Raw genomic sequence first — 18,482 nt, 5'->3', positions numbered from 1 at the left:
CAGCCTATTCCTCTATTGATTGTGTGGACAGCAGTCGCTTCTCAAATGGTACTCCTGATGAGCGTGTTTCAGCCCTATCCATACTCTGAGAGAGAGAGAGACGACGCGAGCAAGAGCGTGACTTTCGGTGGTCAGAACGCGAAAATTTGTCAGGCACGCGTTCCGCTTCAAAACTTTTTCGTTTTTCCTAACGTTCTTTTTAACCTCGCAAACTACGTTATTACATATACACAGCAATCATGGCATCCATCGGTTGGGATCGCGGACAGATTTATTCGACTGGTGGCGTTTTACCTGGTGAAGACCGTGTCAATTCGCATGCTGAACTGACCTCTCAGTTCCTGCAATTCATCCAGAACTTTCGCATCGACAATGCTTTTGTTTACAGGCAAGTAGTTCTAAAACGCACCTGAAATATGACAGCACAAGATCCTCCAATATTCTAACAAAAGCAAACAATCGTTCCTGAATATATTCACAGAGATCAACTCTCGGACAATCTTATGTTGAAGCAACACTTTATTGAAGTCGACATGAGCCATCTTATCAGCTACAATACCGACCTTGCCAATCGATTGATTGCTGAACCCGCCGCAATGCTTCCTTTGGTATGTTTAATTTGCAATTAAGAACGTGTATTAACAGGTAAATGTACATAAAAAATAGCTGACGAAAGATTGCTCTTTCTGTTTTTAGTTCGAGGCCGCTGTCAAGGAGTCAGCAAAACGTATTCTTAGCCCCAACCCCACCTTGGCTGTTGATGTGCCTGATTGTCAAGTCATGTTGAAATCCGATGCAAACGTGATTCAAATTCGCGAACTGAACGTACGGCTTTTTCTAAAAAGATAAAAAAGAAGCATTAACAAAGAGTTTGAACAGAAAAAGGGACTGGGACTGATTTTGGAGTATTACTTTCATGTAGTCTGATTATATTGGCAAGTTGGTACGTATCCCTGGTATTGTGATCGGTGCCTCGACATTGAGCTCGCGTGCAACCTATGTCAATATCATGTGTCGTTCGTGTCGTCATACCAAGATGATTCCTGTCAACGGTGGATTTGGGGCAATCACTCTTCCAAGATCTTGTGATAGGTATAGATAATACTACCCGCTTGTAGGACATGGGATGAAGGGACAAAGAAAGAACTAGCGTATAAGTACCTGGAAAGATTATACATATACTTATGTCTTGGTTGTACATTTCTAGCCAACCTTTAGACGCTGACGCTGGTAAGAACCAGTGTCCCGTGGATCCTTTCGTTATTGTTCACGATAAGAGCCGGTTCGTGGACTCGCAGGTCCTCAAGTTGCAAGAAGCACCCGATATGGTCCCTGTAGGTGATCTTCCTCGCCACACCATTCTCAACGCTGACCGGTGGTTGACGAACCGTGTCGTTCCTGGTATGCGTGTTGTTGTGATGGGCATCTATTCTATTTTCCAAAGCAAAGCCGCGGTAAGTTTTTTTTAATTCTTGGTATTGTGCATATGATATGAGTGCTAACTGGGACGATCATACGAAATATACCAGAAATCTACTGGTGCTGCAGCAGTGCGAACACCCTATATTCGTATGGTGGGCATTCAAATGGATCAACACAACAGCAGGGGTGGCAAGGCTATCTTCACTGATTCCGAAGAAGAAGAGTTCATCCGCATGTCGCAGCAAGACAATTTGTACGATATCTTTGCCGACAGTATCGCCCCCTCCATTTTCGGCAACCGGGATATCAAGAAGGCTATTACCTGTTTGCTCATGGGTGGTTCCAAAAAGATCTTGCCAGATCAGATGAGACTCAGAGGTGATATTAGCGTCTTGTTGCTGGGTGATCCCGGTACTGCCAAGTCCCAGTTGCTCAAGTTTGTCGAAAAGGTAGCACCTATTGCAGTTTACACCTCCGGTAAAGGCAGTAGTGCTGCTGGTTTGACAGCCTCAGTCATTCGTGATCCTAGCTCGGTAAGTTTATCAACAAGAAGGAAGATATGGGCTGTATGTGGTATCACTGGGAGGTTTTTTGTGGAGCTTCACTCACTGAAAAAATCAAAACAGCGTGATTTCTATTTGGAAGGTGGTGCCATGGTGCTTGCAGACGGTGGTGTGGTGTGTATCGATGAGTTTGACAAGATGCGTGACGAAGATCGTGTTGCTATCCATGAAGCCATGGAACAACAGACAATCTCAATTGCCAAGGCTGGTATTACAACGATATTGAACTCTCGAACTTCGGTTTTGGCAGCTGCCAATCCAGTATTTGGTCGTTACGATGACATGAAGAGTCCAGGAGAGAATATCGACTTCCAAACAACTATCTTGTCCAGATTCGATATGATTTTTATTGTCAAGGATGAGCACAACGAAGCACGAGATATGGTAACGTGTTGCTATTAAATTAAGGACACTAATAGTTAGTATTAGCAGCATGAAGGATTGATTATACTAACTATCTGTACATATGATGTGGTGAAAATGGTTTTATCTTTTAAAAACTAGTCTATAGCACGACACGTTCTAAATGTACACATGAACCAGCAAGGCATGGAGGTATCCATGGGTGAAATCAGTCTGGAGAAAATGAAGGCATACATCAACTACTGCAAAGCGTAAGTGCTAATTCTTCAACTAAATGATTTTTTTTATTGATTGCTTATTACAAGAAACTAATGATTGGTCGTTTTTAACCTATTTTACAGAAAATGCGCACCTCGCTTAACAGCCGAAGCAGCCGAAAAGCTCAGTAGCCACTTTGTATCAATTCGTAAGGAAGTCAAAGAGTCTGAGCGAGACACAAATGTTCGTTCATCGATCCCTATCACTATCAGGTAGAGTCAGCCTTCCTAGAAAGCAGCCAGTTTTCTTTCAAAGATTAGATGCTGTATTTAAGCTAGAAGAAGCTAACGATGATTGTATCAATTAGACAACTTGAGGCCATTATCCGTATCTCCGAATCATTGGCCAAGTTAAGACTCTCACCTATCGCAACCGAAGAACACGTTGAAGAAGCTATCCGCTTGTTCAAATACTCTACCATGGATGCTGTGCAAAGTGGTGGCGCCGACGGTATGTCGCGCGGTGAAGTCATGCAAGAAGTCAGACGTATTGAAGAAGAAATTGGCCGTCGTTTACCCATTGGTTCGCAAGTGTCCGTGGCCAAGGTCAAGAATGACTTTTTGATGCAAGGTTATTCGGAAGCAGCTATTGTCAGAGCATTGGCTATTCTTGGCCGTAGAGAAATCTTACAGTTCCGAAGCCAAGGCAAGGTGGTGTTCAGACAAGCTGTCTAAAAGAATAGTGACCGGATGAACTTTGTGGATCACTTTCGCTCCCGTCTACTCTGAATCTTTTTTTTCTCTTTCTTCTCAGTATCTCTATATTTCTTCTCTAGCTCTCTCTATCTTCCTTTTCCCCCTCGTTAAATGTACATATCTCACATACACTCAACCACATTCATTCGCACATCTTAATTTTATAAAATACTTTTTCTCAGATATTATATGCGGTGTTATTAAATTACATTCTCTGTACTGTGCGGTAAGATTGTGAAGCAGGAAATAAATTATGGACCACAACCTCCAAGCTACGTAACTCCATAGGAAGATAACGGATAACAGGCAGGGTTGTCACTACTTCTCACTATGCACACATGGTAATCATACACAATCCTCAAGGGCGTTAACATGGCCGCCAATTAAAAAAGATTGTGAGATAACAAACATCATAGTAAAAAATAGCACGAGATTAACTACTAACAGTCTCTCAAACAAACGCATACTATGAATCTATCAACTGCATTGTCCATTATTGCTGGTTTAGTAGCTAAGATTATCATTTTCGGGTTTTTATTGGCGTTGTCATAAAAGAAAATATGTACTTTATGTGTGTGGCAAAGGTATTCGTGCGAGTAGAAGGTTGCTATCACGGATTACGAAAATGAAGTAACAATAGTAGCAATACGTATGGTATCAGGTCGTAATACAGGAATAGGAGAAATATTAAAGTAATGGTTGACGATAATTTTTGAGCAAAAGGGTTCCAGCACTGGCGTTTATACTATGCTGCTGTTGTCGAGCGGAGAATGGTACGCTCGGTTTTTGCAACCCCTCGTGTTCCGCAAATCTTACAAAAGATTTAATAGTTTCGCACATTTGCAGCCCACAAATGACTTAATATGATATACGTTATCGGCTTAGAAAAAAGTTTCATGGTCGAGTGACTATGGCTTCAAAGTTACCTTCGTTTCTCGTACTTTGCTGATATTGGTGCCATTAATTGTACTTGTTGTTATTCAATACTGGGCGTAGCACCTGCAGATGGTTGAAATTTCCATAGACATGATAAAAAATATTCAGGTACATCATTGACGCAAAATAAATTGACAGCAGCATCAAATCCTTGGCATATGGGAATGTATACGAAGGAACCCATTTAATTAGAGCGCAGGGCGCAGAAACGGTGGCGATTTATAGTTGAATCAATCAAAGAGTAAATGGAGGGATGAGTGGGGCGGCGTTTCTCTTGCCATGAGTGAGCGTCACGGACAGGTCGGCACAAGCGCCAAATAGGTATCAGATAGGATCATCAATGTGCGCATATTTTTCAAGGACACGAATGTTGCTAGCTCTTCCAAAGATCGAGGAAATGTAAGCTGTGTAAGTTCTTACATCACATAGATTTCATCGTGGCGGAGGCGAGTCAGAAAGAAGGTGATATAAAAGCCATGCACCTGGAAAGCCAGGGCGGGTTCCAATGCATTGGTATCAATGGTATCTTTTGCTAGCGTTGCTAAACGCAAAAGATCGTGCCATAGCGCGTGGTTATCGGTGGTGGGGCGTGCAATTTTGGCCTCTCCATATCCAAGACTGGATCCGAAGTCGCGCTGCCGCAGCTTGGAGATTGTGGCGTCAGGGCGCATCTCGCCATTTTCATCAGATGTGACATTCGACCAGCGCAGGAGCACTCTTCTGTCAGGAACAGAGAATAGCGATGACAGGATGGGATCAAAGTGCATAGTGAAAAGCTCACATTGCCCATTAGTTTGATTGTTTTTTCATGGCAACGAGCGGCAAGCGGCGCATAATATAGAAGAACTGTTCAGTTTTGGCACAGGCTTTACCCACCACTAGTCAATGATTGCCTTACGCTACTGAAGCGGAGAAGTTTGTGCTTCATAAGCGAACAAAGTTATTCTTCGTAAGCGGAAAACCTGGCGGTTCGTGGCCGGTATCAAATGCAAAATCCTGTATCATCAATTCACCACTGCTCGCCTTGGACAAGACGCGCTTAGATAAAAAGCTGGGCATCTACAAGCAAACGCAAGACTTTGAGCGCTTTTGGTTGGAATGCACACGCAAACAAATCAATCTAGACGTTCATGATGCGTATTTATCCAAGATGTCGTTGATCAAGAAGCAGACTTGCTCAATATGCAACCCCGGAAAGTATCAGCAGCACCAGATACGTCTGATTTGTTTCTCACAGATGATGCTACAGCAAGCCGCAACAGCATCCTGCACCGCACGACACCCACATTACACGCCCTAATTGCCACTACCGATACTACACCAACAGATCACGATCAGGATATTTTCGTCTCTACTCCAGAAACCATATTGGATGATATGCGAAACCCAAATCCCTTGCAGCCATGGATGTATCGAGGCACAAACGTGACTGAACGATTTACAAGTTTCAAGCAAGCCATCGCCACAATCACAACCAGCCAATTGCTCTTTATCGATCCATCTGTGCACGAGCTGTTGGCCTTGTCAAATATCTTTCTCTTGTGTACGAGTCAACACAGCCCGCTTTGCATCGATACTTTAATGATAGCATAGAAGCAATCCATCCGAATTATGTAAAGCACGACAACAATACACTCGTATGATCCAGTTTATGTAAGCAGTAGCCCGATATGGGCTTACGCGATATGATTTCGTTTGCGATCTCTTGATCTCTTATACGAATATTTACAAAGGCGGCTGATGATGCACTTAAGAATGGATGTCTTGTCACAAGTTATATTGGTAAATTCAAATCCAAAAAGAAAAGTACCTGGCAGAGGCAGGTAAAAACGAGGGGTCGGGGGATGATAGCGGATAGTGTTATAGAAGTGCTCGAAGCAGTAGTGGAAGAAGAACAGCATAATCAATAGCTTATTACCAGGATGACTAGGAGTGTATAAGATTCGGTTAATGCAAAGCTCAAGCCGATGATCAAAGGGTCTCTCTACAGGGTTCAGGTCAATGTTGCTCATATTGAAAAAGATGTTTGTTTGGAAGTTGTACTGCGTCAATATTCATGAAACCAGTGAGATATTGTAGAAAGTCTCGGCCGTTGTTGCATCGACTGCGGTGTGATGTGGTGGATTGTGTAACAAAGATATAAAAAAAGCTCCCTTATACAAGTATATAGCCACGGCAATCATCGATTGCCGATCAACCACCACCCCCAAGCCCGCAATGATGGATGTGGCCAGCTTGCCAAGAAGCAGACTCTAGAACAGCATGGCTGTTTTTAACATAGTAAGCGCGTCATCCTAGAACTACTATTAAATTATACAAGCTGCTGCTTGAAGTTGACCTTGTTGTTTAGCTTGCTCAATTTATTAACCACCTCCCTCAGCAGTAATAACACAAAGCCAATCGGACGTTGTGTTATTCCTTCGACGTATGTGCGGGTGATGTATGATACATGAGAAAAACAAGGATGGTCGCGAAAAAAAATAAAAATAAAATAAAAAAAGAGCTCTGAACTTGTCAAGCACATAAAAAGGGCAAAGCAAAAAAAGCAAAAAACGGTAAAACGTTTATGAGAAGAGTGCGAGAAAGAATAAAGATTTGTTTATAGTGTTTATCATTTTTTTTTTATTTGTGTGTAATAATGTGTGTAATAAATAATAGTAATAATAATCTGTTCGTTCCTCACCCTCCACTGACCCGCACTGGTACATTGCAGTCATCTCTTCATGGCGGACCACTGAGCCCATCCAATCATCAGAAAACTCTGAACAATCGCCAGCACTGGCACGGAACTGATCATAGCACGGACAGTGACTCCCGCGCATACAGCCCAATGCCTTTCCAAAACGAACTAAAGTGAAGAAAAAAAAAGAAGTAAAAGAAAAGCGAAACTGCTCGCTTTATATAGACGTTTTTTTGACTGTCACGTTCGGGACTCCAAAAAGTTCCACCAAGTTCCATGGATTTTCATTGGCTTTTGCTTAATAGTATGGCTTTCAGCATATGGCTCAAAGGGACTATCACGAAAGGAAAGGAAAGGGGGTGTGCTTGGTGGTCATCTAAACAAATGTGCTGCGGCGGTATGTGGTGGTACGTGTCTTTCACTATGGGCAGCTGTACCTCCGACGACGTCGCCGCTTGTTTGTGAGTGGGGCCGTGCACGGCACCGTGTCAAGCGAAAATAAAGACACGAATGCGAATGAGCAAGTAGATTCACGGAAGAAGTGCTTTTCTGCGAGCAGTAAATGACGGGAGAATAGGCGTAACTGACAAGATATATAGCGTAGTTTACATACAATTTCAGTCTATCAGTACCTTTTGACTGTAAGTGTGGTGCATAACGTTGTTTGTGTACGGGCATCGTTAAAATACACTTAATCCCATCGCATCTTTTATTTTGAACCGTGCTCGTCAACTGTTGCTTTACCATTTTCGCTATCCGTTAACAGTTCTCCGAACTGCACCGTGTGCAGTGGATGATTGCTCGTTTGTATATGACTGAGTTATAGAAAAAGCTTTCTCTCCAGTTTTCTCCTATCCATCTGACCAAGACCCATACAATCAAGCATCAAGTCGACCTTTCTCTAAGGATCCGTCATGATGAAACGAGTCGCCGTTCTTTTTACATCGACATCAATAGAAAAAGAAGCGCTTATTTACAGATTTCTCCCGACACAGAAGAGACTCTGACGGCTTACCTTATCATTACAAACCAGCTCATCCCAAGTGTATGTTGATGTTGCTTCTAGAGTGGACCAGCCCATGATGAGTTTGCGTTGCTGCTGGTAAAGTAGAATCCTCCATCCTGAGTGTATACTGTTACTGCTAATGCAGACCCGCTCATGATGAGTTGATGCTGGCTGCTAGTAAAGTACCATCATCCACCAATTTTATGCTACTACTGATAAAGTAGACCCGCCCATGATAACTTGAAATATCAATTAGACCAAGTACTGTTTTGATTTTATCAAGAAAAGTGCAAAGAATAAAGGAACTACAAACGCGTCAGCCGATTGTATTGGCTAAACGTTGCCCGGAAAGCACCACGGGGGGGGGTTCGTTTGCGCAAAATTCTGACCTAAATTGGAACTTCTTACTCACGTTGATACTTTACCTGTGCAAATGCTCCGGCTCTTTGTCCTGCCTTATTAAGCCTTATTAAGCGAAGCCATGTTGGATTAACACGACGCAGATACTCATCTTTAACATTCCTTGATGGTCCCTTACCTTTGTGGTCGGCTGTCTCCTTGTGCGCGCCTCTTGCTGTGAGTCTGCCTTGAGGTATTTGTGAAACTGTTTTTTTTTTCAGTCGAAGAGAGTGCGTGCCTTGCTATTATCTGCTTCAGTTGTTCGTTTTCGCTACTAGTACTACTACTAACGTTTGTATATATAGCAATAATATGTATGTATCTAGGAGAAGCTCGAGGATTACCCATAATAACGATTTATATAATATTATCTGTTTTCGTAGTACAGTTCACAGGTAAAATGAGCATACGTACAGTGGTTCCCCGTTTAATTTCACTTTCTCAATAAGAGTTTTTCTATACCCGCTTTAAGCATAGAACACTGCTTGAATTACGCTCGTTTTGTGTCAACCCTCAGTAATATACAGCACTTTATAAACCCCCTTCAAGGTTGAAATTAAACGGGGAACCACTGTAGTACTACTTCTAGTAATGGTCGCCGTTGCAGCAACTACCGTTTATCGAGCCCACATTTTGTGCGCTTCTTTACGCACGAGCCACCACATACCAAAAAGATAACGTAAAAATCATAATCTCGTTGTCACCACTTTAATTCACTTAAAAGTCCACTAAGATATTAACCATTGTAGGCTATGCCATTAGAATTATGCATTGTGCCATATCCGGGTTGGAATCCCAAACGTCCAAAAATTACTGTTTGTTGTCGTTTGTAGCCTTTCGGACACCTAAAACGACCTTCCAAGGCTTAAATGGTTTTTGATATTTCATCTGCGGCCAACAATCATGACGCCGTATCCTAGCTCATCAACTGATCCAGCGGAAAAACGATTCAACAAAGTCCATTCTTCAATGCGAATGGCTATTGAGCGAGCATTCGGTCGTCTTGTTTCCCGGTGGAGGTTTATGCGAAATTACATGTACCTCATGGATCATACAAGCCTGACGCTGGTGATTTATGCCTGTTGCATACTCCATAATATCTGTATCGAGCAGCTCGATCCGCACTCTGACGAACTGTTTCCATTGAACACAGAAGAGGATGAACAAACCGGACGTATATCAATAATAGATACTGATAGACAGTCTAGTGCTAGAGAAGACAGTACAAGGTTGTTTGCACAAGGGCGTCAGAAACGCGATATGCTTAAAGAATCATTGTCCTCAAATCAATAAACGCAATACCTTATACATTGCTCCAGTATATCTGCTCTATATCTTTTAGATATTGACGTGAAGTGCTGCTTGGTACTAAAAGTTCGCGTATAAAATTATTAGGCATCTTTTCGTAGCAGTTATTGTCTGTAATGTCATGACTAGTTTTCTTCTTCACATTCTGTAAAGTGCAGTAAAGTGCTATATTAGAAGATATTAATCATCACACAGGGTATTCTAGATACACTTTTAACAATTCTGAATAAATGTCATATTATAATATGAAAAAATTTATTGTTCTTCTTCGTTAAAATTACTAGGCTCTCCACTTCTATTTGTGTTTGTAGGGCTACCAAACAAATTTCTTAGTGTCTGCAAGTACATATCATGCCGGCGGTCTTCTGCTTCCTGCGCCTCTCGCGAACGCCGGTCTTCTGCTTCCTCAAACCGCTGGAATGCCTCGCTGATGCTGGCAATGAGGCGATCGGTTTGCCGATCGGCATTCTCAAGGACAAGCTCTTGAAATGCCGCTGTTCGTCGTCGCTGTGTGGACCGCTTGCTGACATCGTCATCGTTATCCCTTTCTCGTCGGGTGCTATTGACAATGAGGCCATCGAGGGAATCCATCGTGACAGGAGGTACAATTGCAGGGTCAGTTCCCACAATTCTGTCTACAGCGTCGTAGTAGCACCATCGCTCCTGACCTGAAGGGCCGTTCTCACCACTGTTGCGAATCATAGCCCTAACATCGCGATATTCATCGACCAGATCTTGCCATTTCTTCTGCAATGCTTCTTTACTTCGACCCAACAAATCAGCTGCAACATATTCAGAAAGTATTTCGTTCCAGATGCGGCCTTTGGCTTGCGTTTCAATGACAGTCTTCAGTCTATCGTATCTAGTTCTAACAGCAGTAATGAGAGCGTCGATGTGAGCCTCGTCCCATGTATGGCGTCGTGTAGAAGTACGAACAGGTGTCTGCGAACCGGGTGGAGTTGATGTCATGTCGTTGCTGCCATCATTGTCATCACCATCAATGGCCGCTGTTGCAGGCAATGCATCTTGAACTTGGGATTCTTGTGCTTGCATCGGTGCTTCTGAATCTTGCCGTTGCTGTGTCTGCTGCTGTTGCTGAGGATCTGATGATTAACTGGCGGGTGTCCACATCAAGCTTTGAAAGTTGTTGTGGTTGTTGCTGTTGTTTGGCATAATAGGTATTAACAAAAATAGAGAGGCAATGGATGAAGTGAGTTATAGAGAAATTTATTTATTAGCTTCTACTATATTCACAGCGTATATATATATATATATATACAGTCGGGTACAAAGTTTCTTATGGCAATCGCGTTGTTATTCATGCAACACCTCGGGGTTGTACAGAAAAGGAAGTTTCTTGGCGCGGTGCGCCTTTATGTTCGATCTGAGTAGAGAGGACTTTGGATTCTTGCAAAACTATTTTGGGTTCTCTGTTCGGAGCGAAATGAGAGCAACCTATAATGATCTTAAATTATAGAATAATATATTAAGTAGTAATATAAAAAATAAATTATGATTACTGATTATTCATCATAAATACTGATTCGCTTGATACAAATTATTTTATCATATGGTATCCATCAGCTCTGTTTTTTAAAGGACTGTTCGATGGAATATATCGAACAATCCCCCTATTAGCAGCATACTGCTGCGACCTACCAGATAAAAGATTAGTAGCTAATGTCAAGAGTGGAAATACCACGTATTTGTGCCTGAGATGCTATACTGAAACGGTATATTCTGGATTGGCGGTAAATGGAATGAAATCTCGAAGCTCAGATGACATGCAAGAACTGTACTTTGAAGCAATCAGTAAAGGAATTGCAGCAAGATCAAGAAATTTTGCAAGAAACACTCAATCTTTCCAGTCAAGGTGCAGACATTTATTGTATATAAGAAAATTCTGGAATATCATAATTGTATGCTGATACAGTCAACCCCCGTTAACGTCAACCCCGATAATGTCAACCCCCGATAGCGTCAACCGATTCGCTGGTACCCTTTCAAATTTAATAGTTAAAGATTTTGCCTATTCTCTACCCCCGGTGGTCGTCAACCCTCGATATGGTCAACACTTTTACTGGTACCCTGAGGGTTGACGTTAACGGGGGTCGACTGTAGCTTTTGATTACTTGAATTCAGAATGCATTTTGGAAATTTGATGGGCTAGACAATGTTTCAGTATACGAGAAACTCGTCATTGATGATATGCACCAATGTGGAGGTTTATATAAGCAGCTACTCCAGTGCCTTGAAAAGATGATTCGTGATCTGCATAGCTCTAAAGCTATCAAGCTTATACATGACCAGTAAGCTCTATCTTATATTTCTGTATATTTCTACACTGATGACCTGACTGGACGTACTGTTTAATAGAGTATAAAGCGCTGCTAAAATCCCTGGTTTTCCAGGATTACGAAAATTCAATATAGGTTTTATGCTTAGTGGCTTACGAAATCCATCATACAGCGAGTTGTGGATGCACCTTAGGTTATATTATACCTGTTTAATTTTAAATTCAGAAACTCGTGAAAAGGCCACCTTGCGTCCACCTTACGTCCCCCTTCAGCCCACCTTACATCCACCTTGTGTCTACCTTGTATCTACCTTGGGGACCGGCCATAGTTATGATAATTTTAATGCAGTCTAGTAACCCTAGATGACTAATTAGCTAAGATATGTCAGGATAGCCAAACTAATTTTTATTGAAATAATTCATGCACGAATGTCTTGGCATACATACAATTAAATTTTTGAAAAAAAATAAAAATTGAATTTTTTTTAATATAAAAATAATACCACAGAATATAAAGCAAAATATATTTGTTATATTTTTTATTTTTACAGTATTACTTCAACAATCGACATGAACCAACTCAACCTTCTCGCATTCTTAGCCATTATGGCTGAATTTGTTCCTATATTAGGAGTTACATTGACGCTCTTAATTAAAAGAGCAAAACACCTTGCTGAAAACCATCAGCATATTGAGTATGAACCTCTTGTCACACAACTGAGGTCAGAACTCGAAAAAGACCTTACACAGGCTAAAGTTGATAAAAAACTAAAAATAATACATGCAATAAAATAATTGGAAGAATTCGAGAATATGTGAGATTCCTCAAATCCTCAAATCCTCAATTTTCCGATGCAATGTTAGAGGGTAACACCTCTGGTGCAGATTCCTCGTAGGGCGGCAAAGAATTCCGATTCCAAAACACTAAAGGGCTGTTCACATATATTTGTAAGGACTTCCATTTATCAAAAGAACAAATCATGGAATGGTTTATAAAACATAAACGTATTGGTTATCGAATTGAAAAGGCAATTGCATGTGATAAAATTGCACCAGAAACCAATGAGAAACATGTACACATATAGATACAAATGGATGAGCGATTCGACACAAAAACAGCACGTAAATTCTTTACTATTGATGGTGTTACTCCAAATATTAAACCAGGTGGTAATCCACAAAAGTCTATTAGCTATTGTATGAAAGGAAAAGATTATATTTGTTATAATATGGATCCAAATTATGAAATTAAAACCAGAAAAATGCACCAACAGTTACTTGGATATCAATTAATTACTAAGCAGCTTAATATGTGGAAGGCTACCGCAATATATCCAGAATTGCTATGGAAATATGATACTGTAAAATCAAAATTAAATCCTTACTTTCATGATGCAGATATGGAAAATAACCCTGGAAATAAATTATATATGTGGTCTATGTTTGGTATTGAAACAATGTTTGGTGGCAAAAATAAGATACCACAATACTGGATTGTAGGTCCATCAAATGTAGGTAAGACATATAACATTGATGTATTAGAACAAGGTGGTCATCGAGCATATCTAATGAATAAAGAAAATGATTGGTCAGATTATAAGGATGATGATTATGATTTTATGTATAATGAAGAAACAGGTTCTGATTTCAAATTAACATTTTTAAACCAAATGTTAGAAGGAACACAGTTAAAACTTAATGGCAAATTCACAAAGTCAATAACTAAAAAGAAAAATATGCCAATAATACTGAATAGTAACTATATGCCGCACATGTTATACAAAAACAAATCAGTATATGAGTTAGAGCCAACGCTCAATCGTTTATATATTATCTATGTTGATAAGAACCCTAAAGGTCATATAATATGGAATCCATACACAATGAAGGTGATGGATTATGAAAATAAATTCATGTATTATGAAAACATGGATATATATGAGGACTTATACAAAGGTGAATTCGAAAACGAATACCAAGATCAGCATACATTTATCCGTTATGCACATAATAGTGGTCAGGATGATATTAAAAAATATACACCGATGGATAAAACAGTAGAGGAACTACAAGAATTAGCTGACACAGAAGAATATATGAAGGAACAAGAAGAAAAACATAATAGTAATAATACACAGAACAATAAACAACATAATCCGCCTCAACAAAATAATAGAGGATGGTCAACTGTAAAGGTACCATCATCAGTAGATTGTAGGCATTGGGAAGATGTGTTTAATGATATAAAATGTGATGATGTTGTAAATGATACTACTGATTGGGAAAACCCACCAGAAGATATAGAGAAACATAAATACATAGATGTAAGTACATCTGAATCAGAGAAAAGCAGTGACTGCAACATACCAAATAATATACCAAAACGTAAAAAGAAAAAAAGACACAATAAAAATAAACGGAGAAACAAGCAAATAGTAGAAGAAATACAGCCAAAAGGATATTTGAAAAAGCATAAGGATATAAAAAAGGCTATAATAGATGATATAGATATAACAAAAGAAACTGACGTTAAAAATAAATTAACAGATACTAATATAAGTACAAGTATAACTAATGAATGCATAAAACATAAATATAATTGGGCAAGTAAACAAAAGGTTGATGCGGTCAGTTTCAATATGAAATTTTTTAATAAGCAAATAAGTAAAGAAATTAATTTAGAGCTGAATACCATGTGTGGCCATATATTCATGTAGCATTTCCCAGGAATTAAACTTATCAACTGTTAACCAACTATTATCCTTTACACTATATCCAACCCACTTAACCTCAAATATGTACTTATTATCAGTATACACATGTCCTACAATCTTCTCAATTTCATATGAATTACTATGTTCTATATTTCTCTGTTCTCTTTGATTTTTTCTCTTGCATTTACATGTATTATTTTCAGTTTCGTCCTCACTATCTATAGCCATATCTATTGATTGATTAATGTTAAGCTGTAGAAATTTCTGCTGCATGTCAACCATTTCGTTATATTCAGTATTTACTTTTTGCTCATTTGAAAATACTAAGGCGTCCTGCTATTAGTTGTCTAGCCAATTTGTGTTTATTATCTATACTCTACCGAATAAATTTTCTATGGTCGATATAACTATTACTGATCAAATTTAAAATATTTTTTATTTAATTAAATTATTTAAAAATAAGAAAATTGAATTTTTAAATTTATATTGGGTTGTGCTCTAAATATAATAAACAAAAACATTTATTTTATAAATAATTTGACATTTCTGTCTAGGGTTATTAGATTTTCCTGATTGCTTTTTCAAGTTAAAAGATCGAACAATATGAACACAGCACCAGCTATTGAACAACTTAATATAGAAATTAAAAAATTAATTGAGAATAAATGGAATTTTCTAGAAAAACCTTGGCCTGAAATTCATCATCGATTTAATCATAGAACAGCTATAAAAGATATGAAAAATAATACAATTAATGATATTAAAGATGTATTATTAAATAGATTTGGATATATACCTGTGTATTTCTTTCTTACTGTTTTATATGGAAATTAGGGATCCGCACGGTTCGGTTCGGTTCGGTTCTTAAAGGGAACCGAACCGAACCGTCTAAAGCAAGAACCGAACCGACTAGAACCGACGAGAACCGTAGAACCGAAGAACCGAACCGAAGAACCGAACCCATCATGTATATAAAAAAGGCAAGATTCGGTATCTTTAAATGAAAGCTGATGTGTGTGTTCAAATGTCGCGGTATACTTGAATACTGCAGTAAAAAAGAATAGTTTATTATTGTACATTGAACAGCGATCTCAAAATGAATAAGAGAAACAGAATGTAAACATTCTCATACGATGTGGGTCATTGCATGGTTAAAAGATTGAAGCACAGTTTTTACAAAAAAAAGTGGAGCTTATAGTACTTACGTAGAGCGACTTAGTATTACTAGTACAATATGTTATCGTAACATTGGAGGAATTGAACCACAACCGGCAGTACATACAGCTGCTGTGTCTCTACGTGTGTATAGTGTATAGTGTCTCATAAAAGGCAAAGGGTGAATGGGTAAGATAATTCTGTTATGAGCCCCAGAATGCGCAATCTCAAACGGAATGCACAAACTTGATAAAACTGATCGAGAAGCCATGATAAATCTAGTAAAGTAGTACGTCATGGAGAAAAATGCATTGTGGGTAGCAAAGTAGAGGAACAAGTAATGATGTGCGTCATGGGCGGAGAAAGCAAGCTGCCGTCAGAAGAAGTGTTTTTTTATTTTTTTCTCTTCTCTTCTTTACTATTTTTTACTCCCTTCTGCTTTTGCAGGTTTTGTTAAGTTTTTTAATAAAGTATGGCTTGCAAATACACTACTTCGTGGTCTTTTCGGAATAACATTGTTCGTAACTTCCATTATAGCCTACTTTATACTAATTACCAAAATCGCTGATTGCAATCTTCTGCCTCTCGGTTCTTCGGTTCTACTTATACAGAACCGGTTCGGTTCCGGTTCGGTTCTTGACAGGAACCGAACCGTATTTTCTCGGTTTCGGTTCGGTTCGGTTCCGGTTCTACGGTTCTGATACGGATCCCTAATGGAAATATTGAATATCCAGGTCCTTATCGTGAAATAGAAAAAGGGCTTGTATTGTTATATCATATGGTATCAGGTGTATCAGGAAAGGATATGCATAATGTGATGCCATATGCAACATTTTATGATTTATATAAGCGGTTTTGGATTACTAACTATAGTGAATTAAATAAAAAAGTAAAACAAGACCTTGATAACATGTTCTCATCACCACGTATACGCATTTTATCATCATTAATAAATAATCCAGATGGTTTTAAAAATGTTACGTTATTTATTGATGGACATGATTCTAAAATTAAATATTATAAACCAAGTGAATCACATTCACAATTATATTCATATAAACTAAAAGGACCAGCTATACGTACACAGGTTATACAAGATATGAATGAATTTATTACACATGTTTCTATATCTGAGAAATGTGCAATTGGTAATGATGGTACTATGTTTTTACAAATGAAGCTATATAAAAAAAATAGTGAAGCAGATTGTCTAGGTATGGATGGTGGTTATAATCTATTTATACAGAAATTTAAAGAGAATGCAATGGATGCTGGTTATAGTTTTTATGATAGAAATTTCCTACATCCTATAAGAAAAGAACCTGGACAAAAACTTACACTTAATGAAACACATTTTAATAATAAGTTTGGCTCATTCCGTTCAGCAATTGAAGCACAATTTTCTATGATTGGTTCTAAATTTGAGCGTTTCAATAATAATCGTGCAGCACTACAAATATCTGATATAAAGTATTACAATATTCAGTTCCGTGTAGCATATATTATAACTAATATATGGAGATTTGTTGATAAATATAACATAGAAGCACAGCCACATCATAAATTATGGCATACAAAGTATTTTGAATTTCCAAGTAAGAAAAATAAACTTGATTTAGTATTTTCAAATGAACAAAAGGTAAATGCTGAATATAATGAAATGATTGATATTCAACAAAAATTTTTATCCCTTAATATAAATCAGCCAGTAGATATGATAATAGATAGTGAAGAAGAAACTAATAATAACTTATGTAGAAAAAATCAAAAGGGAAAGGAACAAAGAAATAAAGAGCATAATGATTCATATGAAATTGAAAACATTGTAGGGCATGCATATATAAATAATAGATATATTTTTGAAGTTAAATGGGTTGGATATGGCATAGATGATAATAGTTGGTTAACAGTTGATAAATTTAATCAAAAAGAATTGTTAAAAGCATATATTGAAGAGCATAGTCTAAGTAATGTAGCATAAAGATTATATAGACATATATATAGTAATTTATGGAAGAATATTATCAAAACATAAGGAAAAAGGATTACCTACTATAATTTTGAATGGTTTTCTTTTTTTTTTCTTTTTTTCAGTTTTTATTTTTATAGGTATATTAATTATGAGAAGTGCTACGGGTACGAGTTTTTTTTCTTACGCGTACGAGTTTTTCTAAGCAGGTTTTTAAGGTGGTTGTGTTGTGAAACCTCATATGGCCAATCCGATTGCCGTCTTACACGTACGAGTTTTTTGCTAAAGGAACTGAACAGCATATGCGTACGAGTTTTTGTCTACCCATCAGTCTTCCCTTTTTTTAGATGGCCTTGTCAAAATAACTAGCTATTGTCATACTTCTTGATGTAAAACTGCTCATTAAATCGGCGCAATGGATTTAATTACGCTGTTCTTTTCGAAATCTTACAGGATTCTGTTCTGCCACTATACAGTGATGGCATATACAAGTTTTGCATTCCTTCTTTTCTTTAAGTTCTTGGCCTTTTCCCAATATTAGATGGCACACTAAGCTCGATATCAGGTTTCCAATAAATCTAGCAATTCATTTGTTTGTGTGGAGGAGTTTTCTACTGAGTCCACATAGGTAACAATCACTTATAAAAGAACTCTGGGCAGCGCTCTTTTACGCTTACGAGTTTTTTTTAATCTGGTTCCACGTGTAAAACATTCCCTG

At 38.5% G+C, this 18,482-nt stretch overlaps 4 protein-coding genes across 4 annotated transcripts; 3 read left to right on the top strand and 1 right to left on the bottom strand.

Annotated features, from left to right (window-relative positions):
• The first annotated feature begins 165 nt into the window (after nucleotides 1-165).
• BDB00DRAFT_856400 (MCM2/3/5 family-domain-containing protein) lies at nucleotides 166-3,573 on the top strand. Its single transcript, XM_053125782.1, has 10 exons — nucleotides 166-388; nucleotides 482-608; nucleotides 697-825; nucleotides 923-1,092; nucleotides 1,208-1,454; nucleotides 1,530-1,955; nucleotides 2,049-2,369; nucleotides 2,490-2,599; nucleotides 2,690-2,818; nucleotides 2,914-3,573. Exons 1-10 carry the CDS (start codon nucleotides 240-242, stop codon nucleotides 3,278-3,280), a joined length of 2,175 nt encoding a protein of 724 aa, XP_052973313.1. The 5' UTR covers nucleotides 166-239; the 3' UTR covers nucleotides 3,281-3,573.
• Nucleotides 3,574-4,389: 816 nt separating this feature from the next.
• On the bottom strand, nucleotides 4,390-5,043 carry BDB00DRAFT_894182 (uncharacterized protein). Its single transcript, XM_053128502.1, has one exon. The coding sequence runs from the start codon at nucleotides 5,002-5,004 to the stop codon at nucleotides 4,654-4,656; it is 351 nt and encodes a 116-aa protein (XP_052973312.1). The 5' UTR covers nucleotides 5,005-5,043; the 3' UTR covers nucleotides 4,390-4,653.
• A 376-nt stretch (nucleotides 5,044-5,419) lies between these two features.
• Nucleotides 5,420-5,830, top strand: BDB00DRAFT_878976 (uncharacterized protein; the record flags this gene model as incomplete). The annotated part of the gene is made up of 1 exon (XM_053127811.1): nucleotides 5,420-5,830. One exon carries the CDS (start codon nucleotides 5,420-5,422, stop codon nucleotides 5,828-5,830), a length of 411 nt encoding a protein of 136 aa, XP_052973311.1.
• Nucleotides 5,831-16,146: 10,316 nt separating this feature from the next.
• On the top strand, nucleotides 16,147-16,430 carry BDB00DRAFT_856385 (uncharacterized protein; the record flags this gene model as incomplete). Its single annotated transcript, XM_053125781.1, is given in 2 exon segments — nucleotides 16,147-16,178; nucleotides 16,198-16,430. Coding segments are annotated over 2 exon segments (265 nt in total), but the record flags the coding sequence as incomplete, so codon positions are not given.
• Nucleotides 16,431-18,482: the final 2,052 nt, after the last annotated feature.

This window comes from Zychaea mexicana (genome assembly GCF_025766255.1).
Source record: "Zychaea mexicana strain RSA 1403 chromosome Unknown BDB00scaffold_155, whole genome shotgun sequence".
Taxonomy (NCBI): Eukaryota; Fungi; Mucoromycota; class Mucoromycetes; order Mucorales; family Lichtheimiaceae; genus Zychaea; species Zychaea mexicana.
The sequence above is the reverse complement of the archived record's forward strand: the minus strand, read 5'-3'. Positions and strand labels throughout refer to the sequence as shown.

Coding starts and splice junctions, on each gene's coding strand:
- BDB00DRAFT_856400 (XM_053125782.1), top strand. CDS start 240: ATGGCATCCATCGGTTGGGATCGCGGACAGATTTATTCGACTGGTGGC. Junction 389..481: donor GACAATGCTTTTGTTTACAG/GCAAGTAGTTCT, acceptor ATATATTCACAG/AGATCAACTCTCGGACAATC. Junction 826..922: donor TTCAAATTCGCGAACTGAAC/GTACGGCTTTTT, acceptor ACTTTCATGTAG/TCTGATTATATTGGCAAGTT.
- BDB00DRAFT_894182 (XM_053128502.1), bottom strand. CDS start 5,004: ATGCACTTTGATCCCATCCTGTCATCGCTATTCTCTGTTCCTGACAGA.